The 18,350-nt window shown below is 39.6% G+C and overlaps 1 protein-coding gene across 4 annotated transcripts in view; it reads right to left on the bottom strand.

Annotated features, from left to right (window-relative positions):
• USP6NL (USP6 N-terminal like) overlaps positions 1-18,350 on the bottom strand; it is a 148,420-nt gene that overhangs the window by 49,782 nt on the left and 80,288 nt on the right. For all 4 annotated transcript variants that reach the window (XM_032349777.1, XM_032349776.1, XM_032349774.1 and 1 more), the window contains exon 4: positions 9,277-9,316. In XM_032349777.1, the coding sequence (XP_032205668.1) occupies positions 9,277-9,316 (40 nt within the window). The remainder of the gene's footprint in view (positions 1-9,276; positions 9,317-18,350) is intronic.

Here is an 18,350-nt window from a genome sequence, read left to right as displayed (position 1 = left end):
TTAGATTTAGAAGAAGCATAAAATCCCAAAGAAAATCCTGATTTTAGGAAAAAATCCTCATTTTCCAAAAATGAAAATATTTTTAGGGAATTTTACTTTTAGGCACATTTTTTAGACTCTTTAATTACTTAACTCTTTCTAAAAATTGTGATGGGTTTTTCATAATAAAAGATGATCATTCGTGAGCAAAACATATTGCTATAATTCCCATATTTCAAAAGACTAAGCATATTCTTCATTATATTATTAGTGATAAAATGCTGCAGATGGTTCCAGAAATATGTTTAACTGTAAAGCTCGGTGAGGCACTGAAATCTAATTAATGTTTCTGCTAAATGTGACTTTAGAGAAGGCCAAGCTGTGAAAAGTTAAGATTGATCTAAGTTAAGTATTTTTTTGTTGTTGTTTTTCTGTACTTCCTCCCCTGACTTCAAAGCACAGTCTCCTCCAACAGGAAAACACCAAATAATTCAAGCCAACCCAAGAGTATAATAACAGACACTTGCCAGGAACAACCCTGCTGAGACCTAGCAGGTCTCTTGCTATCTTTCATTTTTATGACTATGAATTATCAATGAATCACTTTAAAAAATAGTTATTCTTTTTTTTAAAGACATATTCTGTATTCCAATTCCTACCATATACATAATGTTAAATGCTATACATTAACATGCAAGGGCAAAACATACACACACACAATTTTAAAAACCATTAATAAAGTATGCTTTTCTTTCCCCTACAGGGAAGGGGAAAAAAAAAAAAAAAGACACATCTTGGAAAAGCTCCCAGCTGCAGGACTTAAAAATTATGTATCAGCAGTTCCATCAGGTTTAAATGTTAATTCCATAATGCCATCAAGTCAACCACACCTGACTTGAATGCAAGTGTCTGTCCCCCTACCCCACTCATGAACCTCTAACTCGAGGATAAAATATACTTTATCACCAAACATGCTACAACTAACTGTTCCAGAACTTATTCTGAAGTAAGAAGTAACTAAAATCACAAGTAACAAATGGTTACTCTATGGTAACCAAACAAATGGTTTCTGGATTGCTCTAGAAAAACAGGGTAAGGAACCCCATCTTGTCGTGGACTCAGTAACATCGAGACAAACTAGACTATAAGACAGCAAGTGAGAATCTTGACGTACAAGCTCAGCAGACACTCCATCTCAACATATCCAAAACTACTTCCCTGACCATGCTGCTGTCACCCTGCTCTTCCCAAACATGAAGGAACAGCATCACTACCTACTAAGGCCACCAAACGTTCTAGTTTTTCTTGGTTTTCATCATCCTTTCCCTTCCATCCCACTCCCCAAACCACACTCTGCTGGTCCCAATCCCGGCTCTTGCTTTCAACACGCCCCCTACCCCAGTTCGGCATCCTAACTCCTAGATGAAGGCACTAGCTCCTTACCCGTAGCCCTGATAGTCTTCAATCCCGTCTACCAAAACTTTCAGAATGTGTCACGGTTAAAAACCCTTCCATGGCTACCCACGATCTACAAATGAAGTTCAAACTTCTACATGGACGGCCCTTCATGGTCCCATTTGCCTTCCAGCTTTACTTCTTGCTACTTGTAAGACCTGGCCACTCTGAAATCCCTGTCACTCTCAGCACATGATCTCATGTCATGCCTCTTTAACCAAAGTTGGCTATTTGTCTGCCAGTGATGCTCTTCCCCACCATCATTTAGGTAAAATGTATCCTCTCAAGACCCAGTCAGATGTCAAAAGTCTGGAACCTTTCTCAAATGCCTCCATCCTCCAACCAGAATTAACTGTTCCTCAGCATGGCACGGACTAAGTTCCCAGCTGGCCTGGATTCAAATCTTAATTCTGCCCCTTCCTATCTGTTTCATTTGGGGCAAGTTACTTAATCTCTCTATATCCTAGTTGTCTTGTCTATAAAATAAGAATTATTATGATTATTGTTCTAACACCTTACAGCTGTGCTTTAGTTGCCCTAAATACCCAAATCTTATCGTTGTTATTATTATTATTCAAGTATAAACTCCTTGAGAACAGGAACCATATAATATACTCTTATTTTAATTTCATCACCTAAAATAGTGGCACTTTTACTTTAAAAGTCAAATAAATATAAACATAATTTATGTAAGAAAACATAAGTAAACAGCACTGTGAAACAATTAATAGTGTTCTGTGACCCCAGTGGTAGAGGGGTCGGAGGAGAAAGAAGATGAATGGATGGAAAAAGATCATCAATACTTATGACAGCAATTCAATCACCGCGAGAGAAATAACCGGAAATGAACTATAATAGTCTCTCTTATGTTGCATAATCGTAAAAATGGTATCAGTCCTTCATATTGGCAACACTTTTCAAAGTACTGCCAAAAGGCAGAACTACTAATGTTAGAAGTCCGTACAAAATTGATAGTAGATAACTCTGTTGACTTCAACTATAGACATCTTACTTCTCCTAACTTTTATTTTGAAATACTTTAAACCTACAGAAGGTTAGAAGAACCGCACACTATATACTTCTACAGTTCCCCCTTGAACAACACGGGTCTGAACTGCATGGGTCTGCTTATATGCTGACCACAGCAGGGAACTGTAAATGTATTTTTCTCTTCCTTACGATCTTCTTAAAACATTTTCTTGTCTCTAGCTTACTTTATTGTAAGAATACAGGATTTAACACATAGAGCATATAAAATACATTAATATATACTAATAAATTAAATACATTGATTAAGTTAATTGACTGTTCATGTCACCCATGAAGCTTCTGGTCAAGAGCAGCCTAAGTAGTTCAGATCTGGGGGAGTCTAAAGTTGTATGTGGACTTCCAACTTCATGAGGGGTCACTCTGCTGTATGGTCAACGGTCAACTGTAATCTGTGTGGCACACTTTGAAGGACTGTGAACATCCTGGTCCTTAACAAGTCCGTGGTCTTATCATCCACTGATAATCTCTGCCTGAATAGATTCTGATTCTGATGGTGCCAAAATGATGTGGGTTTTTTTTTTTTTTCCAATGATTCCTTCTGTATTATTAACTGATACTTTTCTATTTCAAAGCTTTCCCTTCTAGCTCCTCCTCCCTTTCAAACAGCACTATGGTATAAAAGAACTATTTCATTCAATGTGTTAAAACTCACTATCGTCATTATTCTTTTAGAAGCTCAAATTGTCTCAAATTTGGCAGGACTTCCTCTTACCTGGTTGGAGATTTCCTCCTTTAATTGAAGCGGATCCTTTAGACATGCCCTATGTGGCACAAAATAATCAGGTTCACTTTACTTTTTACTTTTCTACGCTAACCCTAGATGAGCCACTTCTTTAAGAAATAGTGGTTCAGTGTGCCTGGGTGGTTCAGTGAGTTAAGTGTCCGCCTTCAGCTCAATGATCCCGGGGCCTGGGACGGAGCCCCACATTGGGCTCCTTGCTCAGCAGGGAGTCTACTTCTCCCTCTCCCTTTGCCCCTCGCCCAGCTGGTACACTCTCTCACGCTCAAATAAATGAAAGTCTTGTTTTAAAAAAAGAAAAAGAAGAAAAGAAATAGTCGTTCTTTTTAATGGGGAATGGTTTTCAAAAACTAAGATCTGGGTACTAGGTGAGTTCATCGTTACAACTGTTAAAAGCAGATAGAAGCCACATTAGTATAGGAAAATTCTATTCTCCCAAGAATGTAAAAACAACATATATCAAGAGGAAAATAATGGCGAGGTCTTTGTGTCTATCCTCTACTCCCTTTGCTACCTCTCTGTCACCCCCACTGACTCTGGAAACGGTCTATTGTGGTGCGCTTTTCCTCCCGTGAGCTGCTTTCAGAAAAGGACTAAACTTCCACTTGAAGTTTGCAATCTGACACCCGACTGTCCTAAGTGATGCCCCTCAGAATTGGACTGGCCCCTCCTGCTCAGGCAAGAAAGGTATAAAGGATTAAAACTGACTGCGACCAATGTCTCCCTTGCTGCTTCTCAATCTCCAGTGATTTCAGACTATATTTTTCACCCTAGGCAGGACCAACTGAACAGTAAGTGCGTAGAAACCGCTGCATCCACGTGGTACTAACATATCCCCTGCGTAGTCTTTCCTACCACTGACAACATCAATAACCCTGAGAATAACGGCCACACACATACACATGTACACATATGCACCACACACGGGTGGATATTAAATGGCCTTCTCTTTTAGAATAAGAAATCTTGGAACATTACCAAAGTTCAAGTCTTCAGATCCTTTCCTGTCTCTCTGTTTGAGTCTTAGGATGAGTGACTGGGACAGTGGACCGGAGTCACAGACACCTAGACCTCACCAGCAGAGGTCAGGAGAGGACAGGAAGTACTGGAAAGAGAGTCCCGTTGTGACAGAATAACGACACTGAAACGTCTACCGGTCCCGTATTTTGAGTAAGATTTCAGACCACATAAAATTAAGATACAGTTTTTAAAGATATGAATAGGCTCCAATATTCCATAAGCTATGCAAAATACTGCATTACATAGAGGAATAGCTGAATTCATGAAAATTCATAGCCTTACATACCCTTTCCTCTTTATTAAAAACATCAATAAGCTCAAAGAAACAATATAATCCATTATTAATATTGTTCTCTGCTGAGTAAATATAATAAGTGTAATTGTTTATTTGTTTAAATGCCTGTTTGGGGGACTCCAAAGCACTCTGCAAACATCAACACGAATCCTCTTATGAGGGGCTGCCCACTTCTACCCCTATTTTAAACGGAGAACGGCCTTGGACAAAATAATGCATGATGAAACTGGAACTAAAACCATGACGACTTGACCAGGCCTTAGTGTACAAATCTTCCCAAGTGGCAGTAAGCGCATGCTTCAAGGCTATGCTTTGTAAAGATTAATAAACACGTGTAGGATTCAGCAAGGTACTATCTCCACTGATGTTATTCAATGAAGTAATACATGCAGAATTTTTTATTAGCCGGGGCGCCTGGGTGGCTCAGTGGGTTAGAGCCTCTGCCTTCGGCTCGGGTCATGGTCCCAGGGTCCTGGGATCGGGCCCCACATTGGGCTTTCTGCTTAGCAGGGAGCCTGCTTCCTCCTCTCTGCCTGCCTCTCTGCTTACTTGTGATCTCTATCTGTTAAATAAAATCTTAAAAAAAAAATAAAAAAATAATTTTAAAAAAAGGATCTTCTCTTTAAAAAAAAAAAAAAAGAATTTTTTATTAGCCTCCTGGAAACCGTAGGCTTGGCTATTAGGGCTAGGCAGTCACTGAAAAACAATGAACTAAACTTAACCCAGAAAAACTGGGGGAAATTCTGATAAACTCAAACGTTTACAGTCTTAGACTGCTTTGCATATGTCTAAAGTTCTCATTACACTCTAAAGAGACCAAAAGTATACAAGGCAGGTCATGTAATAGGAGACAAAACTTCTACAAAAGGCATAAATGGAATCTCAATGAGCAGCCTCGGCATCCTGCATCTTTCTCAGTAAAAGAGTGGCAAGTGCATATAAAATTACATCTTAATGTTAAATTATTAGGGTATGCATAGGGTTTTTTTTTTAGTGACTTCCTATTATGCTCTTTAAAGCAAACTACCAATTAATTATAAGCATAATTGTACTGGGTGGGTCTTTTATTCTACAGGCAAGTCTCTTAAAAAACAAAAATGTAAAGACAACATCCCTCAGGCATGCATCCTCCGCTAGTTTTTGTCTTCTATTTCTTCTTTCCCTCACTGTCACCCTTCTTGAATCATCTGTATCACCAGTTCCCAGACTTCTGAACTTCCTGCACCAGAAAACTATGCAAAAGAAAGAGAAGCAGAGGCACTGAAGGGAGAAGTCTACACGGAGTTGCCAGATTTCGTTTTGCCAAATAAGGATATTATTTTGTTAAAGGATACCTTCTAATTCTACTCTCCCTAATCTCTCAAATAAATGCCACTGTAATATTCAAAAGTGTTTAGGTCACCATATTTAGTGTTAAAAAGCAGCCGATATGTTCACTGAATTATGCATTCGGCCATCACTTACTAAGCATATATATACTATATGCAGGGCTCTGTGTTCTGGGGGTACAGCAGTGAACAGAGTAGATACCTCCCCCCCAAAGAGATGACATCTTAGTGAGCAAACAGACAAATTAAAGACGTGAGTAACATATTTAAAATGTGAAATAGTGTTAAGTGCTAAAGAGAAAAATAGGAAAGAGAGGGATAATTAGCATGTGTGGGGGGAGGGAGTTCCCAATTTTCGATATGATGGTCACGGAGGAGGGTCTTATTCTGAAGGTGACATGTGAGAAAATAGCAAAGGAAATGGAATGTATCTCATAGCTGCTGGGCGGTGAGGCAGGGAAGCGCCCCAGAAGAGGAAGCAGCCAAAGAAACAATATGGCAGGCATGCTCTGGAACCACTACGGAGGCCAGTAAGGAAGAGAAGGCAGTGAGGAGGAAATGACAGCCTTAACGAAGAGCACGTCATAAAGAGCTTTGAAGGCCACTCTAAGGCCCTCCTGTTTTACTGTAGATATGACTGAGAGGCAACACAATGTTCCAATGTGAGTGTCATGATCTTACGTATTTTAACAGGCTCACGCTGTCTGTTGGTGAACGGAAGATCGTGGTGGAGAAAGGGGACAGCAGCAGAAGCAGGAAGACCGAAAACTCCAGAAGAGAGGTTACAGTGAACAGGGCGGCAGAAGTGGTGACGCTAAGTCATCACATTCTGAATACATCTTGACGGAAGCGCTCACAGCGTTGATGAAACGCAGACTATGAAAGAGAGAAAGTCAAAGGTAACTTAAGAAGTTTTAGACTGAACAAGCAGAGAAGCGGAGCTCCCATTTATTGACACAGGGAAGTGTGTTAACAGAATGGATTTAAAGAAAATACCAGACTCCTGTTTGGACATTTGTTAGACATCTAAGTGCACAGATTAAGTCAGACATTTAAGTGTAGACATTTAAATGTATATGCAAGGATATACAAGCATGGGATTCAGGGAGCCACAGATATGGTTGGCATTTAAAACCAAAAGACGAGATGAGACCAAAAGGAAAAAATACAGACAGAAAAGAGAAGTTCCAAGGCCTGGGCCCTGGGGTACCTCAAAGTACAGAGATCTAGGAGATGAGAAGGAACAAGCAGAGGAAACTGCGAACAAGCGGAGAGCCCGAGGGTCTGAAGGCTGGGAAGAAAGAATGTGTAAGAATGAGATTGTAGCCAACCACATCAAAAGCTGCTGGTAGGTCAAAAGGAAGACTGAAAACTGCCTACTTGATGACACAGTACGTTGGTAATTCGAGGGAATTAAGGGTGGGAGTTAAAAATCTGATAGGAATGGATGCGAGAAGGAAAAGCAGGAATGAATGGAGTAGAAAGGGTATAGACACCTCTTTCATGGAGTTTTGCTGTAAGACCAACAGAGAATCTGGGTAGTTCTGAGGAGGAAATGGGACAAGAGAAGACTGGTACTGGGGTGTCGTTTACAGGAGAAATAAGAAATTTTACTCTGCTGGGAACATCAAGCAGAAAGAGGAAGAACCCGGGAGATGGAGAGAAGAACAGCTCAAGTGATGTCAGTGAACAAGTGTAATCACTCACAGTGACAAGAGCCTCTAAGCACAGATGAAGACAGGTGGGTAGGTGTGGCTGTGGAACTCTGTGTAAGTTCTCTGATTGCTTCTATTTTCTTATAAGACACAAGAAGAAGATGAGCCGAGAGGACAAAGGAAGTACTGGAAGTTTGAGGAGGAAAGAGAATGTTCTAGTAGCTGAAATGGAGCAAAACCTGACTAGGAATAGCATGCTTTCCTAATCTGCAAGTTGGCCGGAATCAGGGCTGGACTTGAGTCCGGAGGAAGCAGTAGAGATGAGGGAGTAAAGGTACATGGAGTGATTACACGGCCCTACAGCAGAAGTTCAGCTGGGGAGAGAGGGAATGAAGCCATGAGCTTGGTGAGGGATAACGTAACAGTGGTCGTATCAGTGAGGTTCAAGAATAACCGGTCAGGACACGGACAAGAGAGAAAACGGTCACAGAGTGGGGAGAGATCCTCAGATTCCCATTTCAAACGGGACTGCTACTGGTCACCAAGAATCTCCCACCCAGTGTCTCACTTGACCTTCCTCTAGTCATCGGATGACAGTGAGTGGCTCCACGGCAGAAACTACCTCTTATTTGACCCCAGTATTCTAGGCAGCACCTGGTCCACTGCTCGATACACAGCTGCTACTCAATGTACCTACTGTAAGAAACTCATCTGCCAAAACACCAAGGTTCTGATATGGGGAGAAGACGAGGCAGACACAAGAGAATCCATCTGCAGGAAGTACCTGTAAGGATCTTTATATATTTCAAAGGACGATTCTGTCTGCATCTTAAAGGTACGCTTCATTTTCTTATTTTCAGAAATTTCTGACTTCAGAGAGATTTTTCTAAATTGTTTTTCGAATTCTCATTCTAATTATTTACCTCCATCATCTGAAACTCAGCCTCTTTCCCTGATCAAATATAAGCAAACCGAAGATAATCCCAATCAGTAGCCTGCCTTTCATTCTGCAATTCATTTTTTAGTGCACACACAAAAAAAAAAAAGAAAGAAAGAAAGAGAGAGAAAGGGAAGGGGAGATTCCGACCAACCTTAAAATACTCAATCCCTAGTTCTTATGCACACACAGCTATGGGACAAGCTCCTTGGTCAAGTGCAATGAACACAGGGGGGCAATACTGAGTTAAAAAAAAAAAAATGTGACAAGTTTACTATACATAAGATTTTTTAAAGTCCTTAAAAGCTAATGGGCTTATTTGACTAAAGCAAACTTCTATTGTTGTTTATAGGAAATTGGGTTACAAGCTCATGGAATAGCTCTATTAAAAAAAAGCTGCGGGTCTAGAATCCTGCTTTACTAGCTACAGAGCACATGAGAATCACTTGCGAAGCTTTCTGCAAATGACCTACCTGGGCTCCTGCCCAGAGAGTCTGACCTAACAGACGGAGGAGGGTCCCCAAGCACCTGCGCTCTTCAAAGGCTCTACATTCGAAGCCCTCCTAGACTGAGATTGTCTAGTAAACAAGTCTCTGAGAACTGCTACCTTCCTTTCTTTAAAGTATCTATCAGAAATTCCAAAACATCTCCTAAAACTGATTCACTGTTAATTACTTTCTTAGTGATACACTCTGGGTCAAATTTAAATGGCCGCACCATTTACATAACACGGCACTCAAAGTCACCAAGGTGGAAATTTTAATCCTCTGATAACATAATTCACCAGTGATGATAAAAACATGCAGAGCTGGACTCACGCGTTCCACAGCTGCGTTGTGATTCGGGAGCTCCTCCTCACTGCAAAGGAAGAAGAGAATATATGAAACAGTTAAAATCATAGTGAACTTTTAAAATATTATATACGTACAGATACAGATGATATACATGACCACCATCACAAGAATGGATCACACTACATAAGCTTCCATGCTACCAAATTCAATATAAAAAACAATTAGTGACCCTGAACCCACAAGGTCCCCTACCCCCCAATCTCGAGATATACACTGTCCAAGATAGTCTTCTCCAGCCACATGTGGCTTTTTAATCATAAATGTTAAGTTCAAATTAAATAAAAACAACAATTCAGTTTTTCAGTCTCACCCCAGCAACAATTCAAGTGCAAGACAGTCATGCAGAAAGAGGCTATTGTTTTGAACACTGTGTATATAGAAAGAATATTCCCACCACTGCAGGAAAAGTCCTACTGGACAACACTCCTACAGAACAGGAGTCAGCAACCTTCTTCTGGGAAGGTAAATATTTAAAAAGTAAATACAATGGGCTTTGCACACCGTATAGTCTTTGTCATTAACTATTGAACTGTTACGTTGTATTGCACAGACAGGTAATAGTATACTAAGTGCGGTTTTATTCTCACAAAACATTTTCAAAAGCAGGTGGTGAGCTGACTGTGATATGGTCATAGTTTGCCAACCTCTACTTGACAACATCACCTCCACTCCGTGGCTCAAACTATGGCCTATAACAAATGACTGCTTTTCACAAAATGATAAAAGGATCGGGACACCTGTGTGGCTCAGTCAGTTAATTGTCTGCCTCCAGCTCGGGTCATGATCCCAGGGTCCTGGGATCAAGCCCCACATTGGGCTCTCTGCTCAAGGGGGAGAGTCTGCTTCTTCCTCTCTTTCCCACTCCTGCTCTCTCTGTGTCTCAAATAAATAAATTAAAATCTTAAATAAATAAATAAATAAATAAATAAATAAATCAGCCTCCAACAGATTAATGAATGAAAAAGGAAAATCTAATTCTACACATCAGGAAAGCTTCATCTGTCAAAACTCCAATGGGGGGGGCGCCTGGGTGGCTCAGTGGGTTAAGCCGCTGCCTTCAGCTCAGGTCATGATCTCAGGGTCCTGGGATCGAGTTCCACATCGGGCTCTCTGCTCAGCAGGGAGCCTGCTTCCTCCTCTCTCTCTCTCTCTGCCTACCTCTCTCTACTTGTGATCTGTCAAATAAATAAATAAAATCTTTTAAAAAAGAGAAAAAACTCCAATGGGGATGAGATTTTTAAATATGCAACAAAAGATCAAATTCATTCCCTGATACAGTAATACTATGGTATCAGTTCTAACCTGAAACATGCTGAGCCTCTTGTATTAACAGAAAAACAATGCACTATCTGTAACAAAGTTCTGAGCATTGAACTGTAACCTCAGTAATACTGATGGTTGGGCAATGATACAGATTCTCCTCTTAGTTTCTCTTAAACCACATAATACCACGCACATTAGTATTCCAGAATCCAGCATGTTCGAAGGCACTCTTCTGCTACTTTGAAGAGTCCTCAAACCAACCTACAGCAATGGAACTGACAGAAATTCCAACAACCAAAGGAGATCTTAAAGAGATAGTCCAAACTCTTCACTTCAGAGATAAGAAGCTAACATTTCACTTAGTTACAGTCATTTAGCCTAATACAGAGATGTGCAATCTATCCCTCTAGCCCTGTGGGTTCAAACGAAGATGAACAAGATCTTCGGTTTGTGGAGCAGTATATGGAGAAAAGGCTTAGAAACCAATTCTCAAAAAGAAAAAAGGATTTAAGGATTTAATATAAAAGTTTTTTTTTTAATGTAAAATGTCCACTCTCACCTTACTGAAGGTGACACCTGGGTTTTTTTGTTGTTGTTGTTTTATTAAATTTTCATTCTACTCATAGTCTACATTTTCCCTGCTAATCAATCTGTACTCCTGATTACTAGAGCCAGCGATGTATGAATGGTACAGGATGTAACTTCTAATTTATAAGTACATCTATCCCTTCTTCACTTACTGGCAGAAAAAGGGCTTATCGGCACCGCTGGAATTTGTTTCTTGGGTGAACAGGGTCAGCAGGGACATCTTGAATGACCAGGAACATTTGACACCCTTTGCGCACACTAAGACCGGTATTTCTGGGGTGAGCAGGCTGCCCTGAGCAAGAGCAGCTTTTTGTGCAGCTGATTTAAGAAGCTCCTGATAACTGTTTGTTTGAACTTTCCCAACTGCAAATGAAGCGCCGACCCCGGCGGCTTACTGAACGACTAGCTCTTTGAAAGCGCTGGGTATAGCTCTTTGGCGTCCTCCTACTGACTCGACGAGACTAACAGACCTCACTGTGCCTGTTCCCAGCACTGAATCAGAACCAACTTCCGCACTCGTCTGTGGAGTGGGGCTGATCATCTATCTGCTCGGGCCACGTGGCCTGTGGTGCTCACGTCCTACAGACGTGAATTTCACCTGTGAAATTCAACATGAGACCGCACTGCTCTCAGCACCCCGCCCCACCTTACCATCAAGCCATACTCCTGAACGCCCTGGGAGAGGGAGATGCAGGACCAAACGCACAACTGAAGTCAGCCAGAAGTAGACAGATCGGGTGTTGGATTTCTTTCCATCTTGATATATTACGTGATTTCCTTTTGCCCTGTCACAACCCCCACCCCAGGATCTGCTTGCCTGTGCAGGAACATCATCATATCCCCAGACAGTTACTGAACTCCTACTAACCAAACCTTTTTTCATATGCATTTTTTAAATTTATTTTTTAAATTTTTGATTGAGATATAACTGACATACAACAATGTATGAGTTTTAGATGTACAAGACAATGATTTATATATATATGTATATATATATCACAAAATGATTATTATTTTAAGCTTAGTTAGCATCTATTACCACACACAGCTACACATGTTTTGGGTTTTCCCTTGTGATAAAAACTTTTAAGATCTACTCCCTTAGCAACTGTGAAATATACAACACAGTATTATTAAGTATAGCCGCCACGCTGTACACTCCATTTCCAGGACGTATTTATCTTATTACTAGAAACTTGTACCTTTTGACCATTTTATCCTATTTTGCCTACCTCCCAGCACCACCGCCACTCCCCATCCCATCTCTGGCAACCAGCAACCTGTTCTCTGTATCTATTAGTTCATTTTTTTTTGTTGTTTGGTTGCTTTAGATTCCACATATAAATGATAACATACAGTATTTGTCTTTCTCTGACTTATTTCACTTAGCATAATGTCCTCAAGGTCCATCCATGCTGTCAAAACGGTAAAATTTCAGAGGCCGAATAATATGCCTCTGTGCGTGCGTTTGTGTGTGCGTGTGTGTGTGTGTGTGTGTGTACACATATTTTCTTTATCCGTTCATCCATCAACGGACAACTTAGGTTATTTCCATGTTTTGGCTAGTGTAAACAATGAGGCAATTAACGGCAGGGGGCGGGGTACAAAAATCTTTCTGAAATAGTACTTTCCCTTTAGATAAATATCCAGAAGTAGAAGAGCTGGATCATAAGTAGTTCTATTTTGGGGGGGGGGGGGGTGTGAAGATTTTATTTATTTGTGAGAGAGCACAAGAAGGGGGCTCAGCAGGCAGAGGGAAAGCAGGCTCCCCACTGAGCAGAGAGCCCAATGCCAGACTCAATCCCAGGACCCTGGGATCATGAGCTGAGCCGAAGGCAGATGCTTAACTGACTGAGCCACCCAGGCATCCCTCAGCAGTTCTAGTTTTAATTTTTTAAGAGACCTCCATACTGTCTTCTTTCATAGTAACTGCACCACTCTCACTCCTACAGGCAGTGCACGGGGCTCCCTTTTCTTCACATCCTTGCCAAAAGCTGTTATTTCTTGTCTTTTTGATTATAGCTATTCTAACAGGTATGAGGTGATATCTCACTGTGATTTTCATTTGGATTTCCCAATAATAGGGGGTGTTAAGCATATCTTCATGTGTCTGGCAGCCATTTGTATGTCTTCTTTGGGAAAATGTCTATTCAGGTTCTTTACCCATTATTTAATCAGATTTTTTTTTTTTACTTATTTGCATGAGTTCTTTATATATTTCAGATATTAATCTCTTACCAGATACCTAATTTGAAAATACTTTCTCTCATTTGGTAGGTTGCCCTTTTTATATGCTGTACAGAAGCTTTTTGGTTTGATGTAGTTCCACTTGTTTATTTTTGCTTTTGTTGTCTCTGTTCTTGGTATCAGATCCAAAAAATCAGAGCCAAGACCAATGTCAAGGAGCTTACAGCCTACGTTTTCTTCTAGGAGTTTTATGGTTTCTGTTCTTATGTTTAAGCCTTTAATCCACTCGCTCTTCTGCATGTGGCTGCCCAGTTTTCCTACCACCACTTAATGAAGAGTGATCTTTGTGATCCCCATTGTATATTCTTGGCTGCTTTGTTATAAATTAACTGACCATAAATGCAGAGGTTTATTTCTGGACTCTCAATTCTGTTCCATCAATCTATGTCTCTATTTTTACACCAATACCATAATGCTTTGACTACTCAAGATCTGTAACAGAGTTTGAAATCATGAAGCATGATGCCTCCAGCTTTGTTCTTTTCTCTCAAGACTGCTTTAGCTATTTTGGTCTTGTGTGGTTCCATACAATGTTAAGACTATACACACTGTATTTCTGTGAAACAGGTCATTGGGCATTTTGCAGGTATTACACTGAATCTGTATATAGCATTGGGTAGTATGGACATTTTAACAAAACAATTCTTCCAATCCATGAGTATGGAACTTCTTTGCATTTATTTGTATCATCTTACATTTCTTTCATCAATGTTTTACAGTTTTCATAGTATGTCTTTTTCTCCTCGGTTAAATTGATTCCTACCTATTTTATTCCCTTTGATGCAGTTATAAACAGAATTATTTTCTCCATTTCTTTTTGATAGTTTTTACGATGTATACAAATGCAACTGATTTTTATATATTGATTTTGTATGCCACAACCTTACTGAATTCATTTATCAGTTCTAACAATTTTCGGTGGAGTCTTTACGGTTTTCTATATATAAAATCATTTCATTTGCAAATAGAGACAGTTTTACTTCTTCTGTTTCAATCTGGATTTTTATTTCTTTTTCTTGCCTAACTGTTCTGGCGAGAACTTCCAGCACTATGTGAATAAAAGTGGGAAGAGTGGGCATCTTTGTCCTGTTCCTGATCTTGGAGGAAAAGCTTCAGCTGCTTACCACTGGGTATGATGTTAGCTGTGGGTGTGTCTTATGTGGCCTTATTCCTTATGGGGTCCATTCCCTCCACACTCGATAGATGCTGAACTGTGAAAACAGTCTTGAGACTGCTTCAATGGATGAAAGAGCAACAAGATGGTCAAGTTTTCCCATATGGATTCTCTTGCATCATTGCTCCATATCTAAAACCTTTTATACAAAATCTGCTGTGTGCACAACACTGAATGCCACAGAATTTTCCCTCCTCAAACTTCTGTGATGGCGTGCATTAATCTTCACAGCCTTAAGGAGAAAGCAGAGGACTGCTGCCTTCCCAAAAGCTACATCCGATGTCTAAAATACCATGTAAAGCCCGGCACCAACCTCAAACACAGTGGCTGGCAGGCTGCAGGAGGGCACTCAACGCTGCTGAGTGAACATATGAAAAAAAAACAGGGTGAACCCTTGCCGGCACGCATATATGCACCTTCCCCTTGCCACATAAGTATTCTCCAAGCAGACGAAGGAAATACTGAAGTCTGGATGAGTGCAGAGTATTCCTTCAGGTGAGCAAACTACAGCCCCATGGGTCAAATCTGGCCCACAGTCTGCATTTGGAAATAAAGTTTCGATGAACACTGCCACCCTCGTTCATGGATGGTCTGTGGTTGTTTACATGCTACACCAGTAGAGTTGAATCATTAAGTTTGAATCACAAAGATCACAAGGTCTACAAAGCCAAAAATATTTTACATCCAACTCTTTAAAGAGAATGTTTGCCTAACTCGACTTTAAAAAATGAAGGTTTGTCCTCTGAAGGAAAGAGGTACATAGAAGTTGCTAAAAGAAAATGCCAAGCTGAGAGCAAGAAGCCATGCCTCATAGAAACACATTAAGTAAAAGCAACAACATGGTCATCCCTGGAAAGAGAGGGGCCTTAACTCAATCTGTTTTCATCTACTTTAAACTTAGAAGAATTATTTACTAGAGTACACGTGTCTGTTATTTTTCAATATCTCAGGTGGCATATTTCTGTAAGACAAACTTTCAGTGGGAAACTAAAAATTTGTTAAAATCAGTAAACTGAATATGTTGACTACATTTTGTGTCTGCAGTTAAGTATGTCTAAGTTAAGATGTACTCTAATCACAAGGATTAGACAAAGAGTTCACAAGCTCTTGTCATCAAAACAGAGGTTCTTCAAAAACAAAAACACCTTTATTTTGGCTTTCAAATATTTATGTAGTCATAGTGAATTACAAACAATCTGCTAATTTGTGGAAATATACATGTTTTGATTAGTTGAAAATCTGAAGCTTGATATTAATTTTATCTTTATTTTTGATACAATTTCCTTCTAATTCTATTAATAACTTCTGACCTAAAAGCTCTATCATTATCCAAATTCCAAGCATTCCAAGCTGAACAGACTAGCAGTGACTATTTTTTATAACAATGCTGAAAGTTCAAATTTCGAAATTTCTCTAACTCTTAAATGTGCCTGGTTTCTCCAATCTCCAGATGTAACTGTGTCACAGGCATGCAGACCAGGGACAACTCCTCATTTCTGAATCCTAGACAAAGACCATCCTGTTGCCGCATCAAGCCAAGCTGGTTTGGCAACAATTTTTATATTTATTGTGAAATCTCTTAAAAAGCCAAGTTAGGCCTATACTGCAGTTGTTAGTACAGTCACATACCATAACAAGCAATTTAAATTACTAAAACTATAATCAGATATGAAGTCAGCAGCCTTCGGAGAAGATCACAAAGTTACTTTTGGCCACTGTATTGTATTGGCATTGACACTTAAAACCCAATTCACTGCAGAACCAATGAAAAATTGCACACAACTAAAAGAGCAGAAAAAAGTGCTCTTTGATCAAGGTGTGATAGAAAGCAGTATCTAAATGCCTAGGTCAAGTTTATTTATTTATTCAACAATGCAAAAAAACTTTAGGCTACAGTGACAAGCAATGGAAGGCACCAGCAGCAATCTCTCGAGGAAAGTGTTTTACTTATATTAGGCATTGTAACAAAAATCAATTAGTTTGGTGAAATTTAACAAAGCCTAACATTATATTAAAATGCATTTCTCTGCTTCATTATTTTCATTTGTGCTGGATGCTGCAGGACTGCACCATGGTATAAATTTAAAAATTAGTATGAGAACTGGTACCAACTGGTTTCATTTGCAAAGAAAATTAGTATGAGAACTGGTACCAACTGGTTTCATTTGCAAAGAAGTGGTGAGCTTAGCTCTCTGACTTTACCTTCATACAAGTGACTGCCTTCAAATTTCTTTCCAGGCGTGTCAAAGCACTTTTGTGTTTCTCTTATTTAAAATACAGGACAGCAGTAACAGGCAGTATACTGCAGAAGTTCAGAACACAGGCCCTGCTGTAAGACTGCAAAAGGTCTACATCCCACATCTAACACGGTCAACACAACTCGGGCCAGGTGGTTGACCTCTTTCTGCTTCAGTTTCATCTGAAAAAAAGATAAAAAGAGTGCCCATCCCATAGAGTTTTTGAGAGAAATAAATGAGCTACCTGTGTAAAGGGCTTAGAATGGTGCCTGGCACACAGTAAGTGCTCAATAAATACTACCTAATATTATTAAGATAAATAATGGACTGACTAAACATGTTTCAAGCAATGAGAAAAAGAGATTTTTAGGTAATTACTAGATCCTTTTGGAATACACAGGTTTTTCACATGTAGTTTGTATTATATAGACCATTTTATGATATAAACATCTCTTTTGGTGGTTCGCTCCCAATATACAGTCACTTGAGAAGGTCAAAATCAGGTAAGTTATAGTGCACCCTCTGAATCGAAATCTGGGACAGAGCCCAGAAATTTATTTTTAAGAAAAATTTCTCAGATGACTCTAGGTGTGCAGACAAGTTTGGGACCCACTGATCCTGAGAGGGCCAAAAGCTCTAACTGTCCTTTAAAACTCCATCACATACCTCAGATCTGCACACTAACCCACACAAATATGTAACCATTTCCTGCCACATTTGTGGTCAAGCTTGATTTATTTTAAAAAAAAAATGTGGAAGTGGGGGTTTAATTTAAGAATAGTGTTTCATCATAGTTAAATACTGCTCTGCTAGTCTGTTATGTTCAAAGTCTTCTAATTTTAACTACTCAAGGGAACACTCTGGCTAGGTCAATAAGTATAATAATAACACCTTATATTTGTCCAGACCTTTAGACGGCATTACTTATATGGCATTCTATCATTTTATTTTTTCAAAGATCCCATCATATTCTAAAGTATGCAGAGCAGTGGTGATTCCATTTTACAATGCAGAGCAGTGGTGATTCCATTTTACAAACGAGGCGTGACAGGGTTAACTGCAACAAGCGAAGGCACTAGAAGGGCACACATTCTCTAACTCCCAGAACTGTTTCTCTTCACTTTGTTCACTTGCTCTATCCAAAAAAAAACAAGATACCGAAAAATACTTTCCAAATGCAAGAAAACTCAACAGAAGGAGAAAAGGTCTGAGTACAAGTTACTTCTATGAACTATCAAAAAAATTGTATTTTTTCCTTCAAAATGTAATCATATATCCTAACATTAAAAAAAAAAAACAAACTCTAGCTTTTTCCTATTTATAATTAATGAGACTGGAAAAGAATAAATTTGAATGAGAAATTACTCACTAAATTGGATGGAAGCAAGCAAACTATAGAGCTGAATTCTAGATCTAGACTGTAGGGATCTGCCCAAACACCACCGGAACCAGAACAGGCAGAATTCACATCATTAGCGGGATGTTCTCAAGAGTCAAAATCACGTTAGTCCCTTTACAGTAGTCCAGAC

Source organism: Mustela erminea, chromosome 6 (genome assembly GCF_009829155.1).
Source record: "Mustela erminea isolate mMusErm1 chromosome 6, mMusErm1.Pri, whole genome shotgun sequence".
Taxonomy (NCBI): Eukaryota; Metazoa; Chordata; class Mammalia; order Carnivora; family Mustelidae; genus Mustela; species Mustela erminea.
This window is presented reverse-complemented; position numbering and strand designations above follow the sequence as displayed.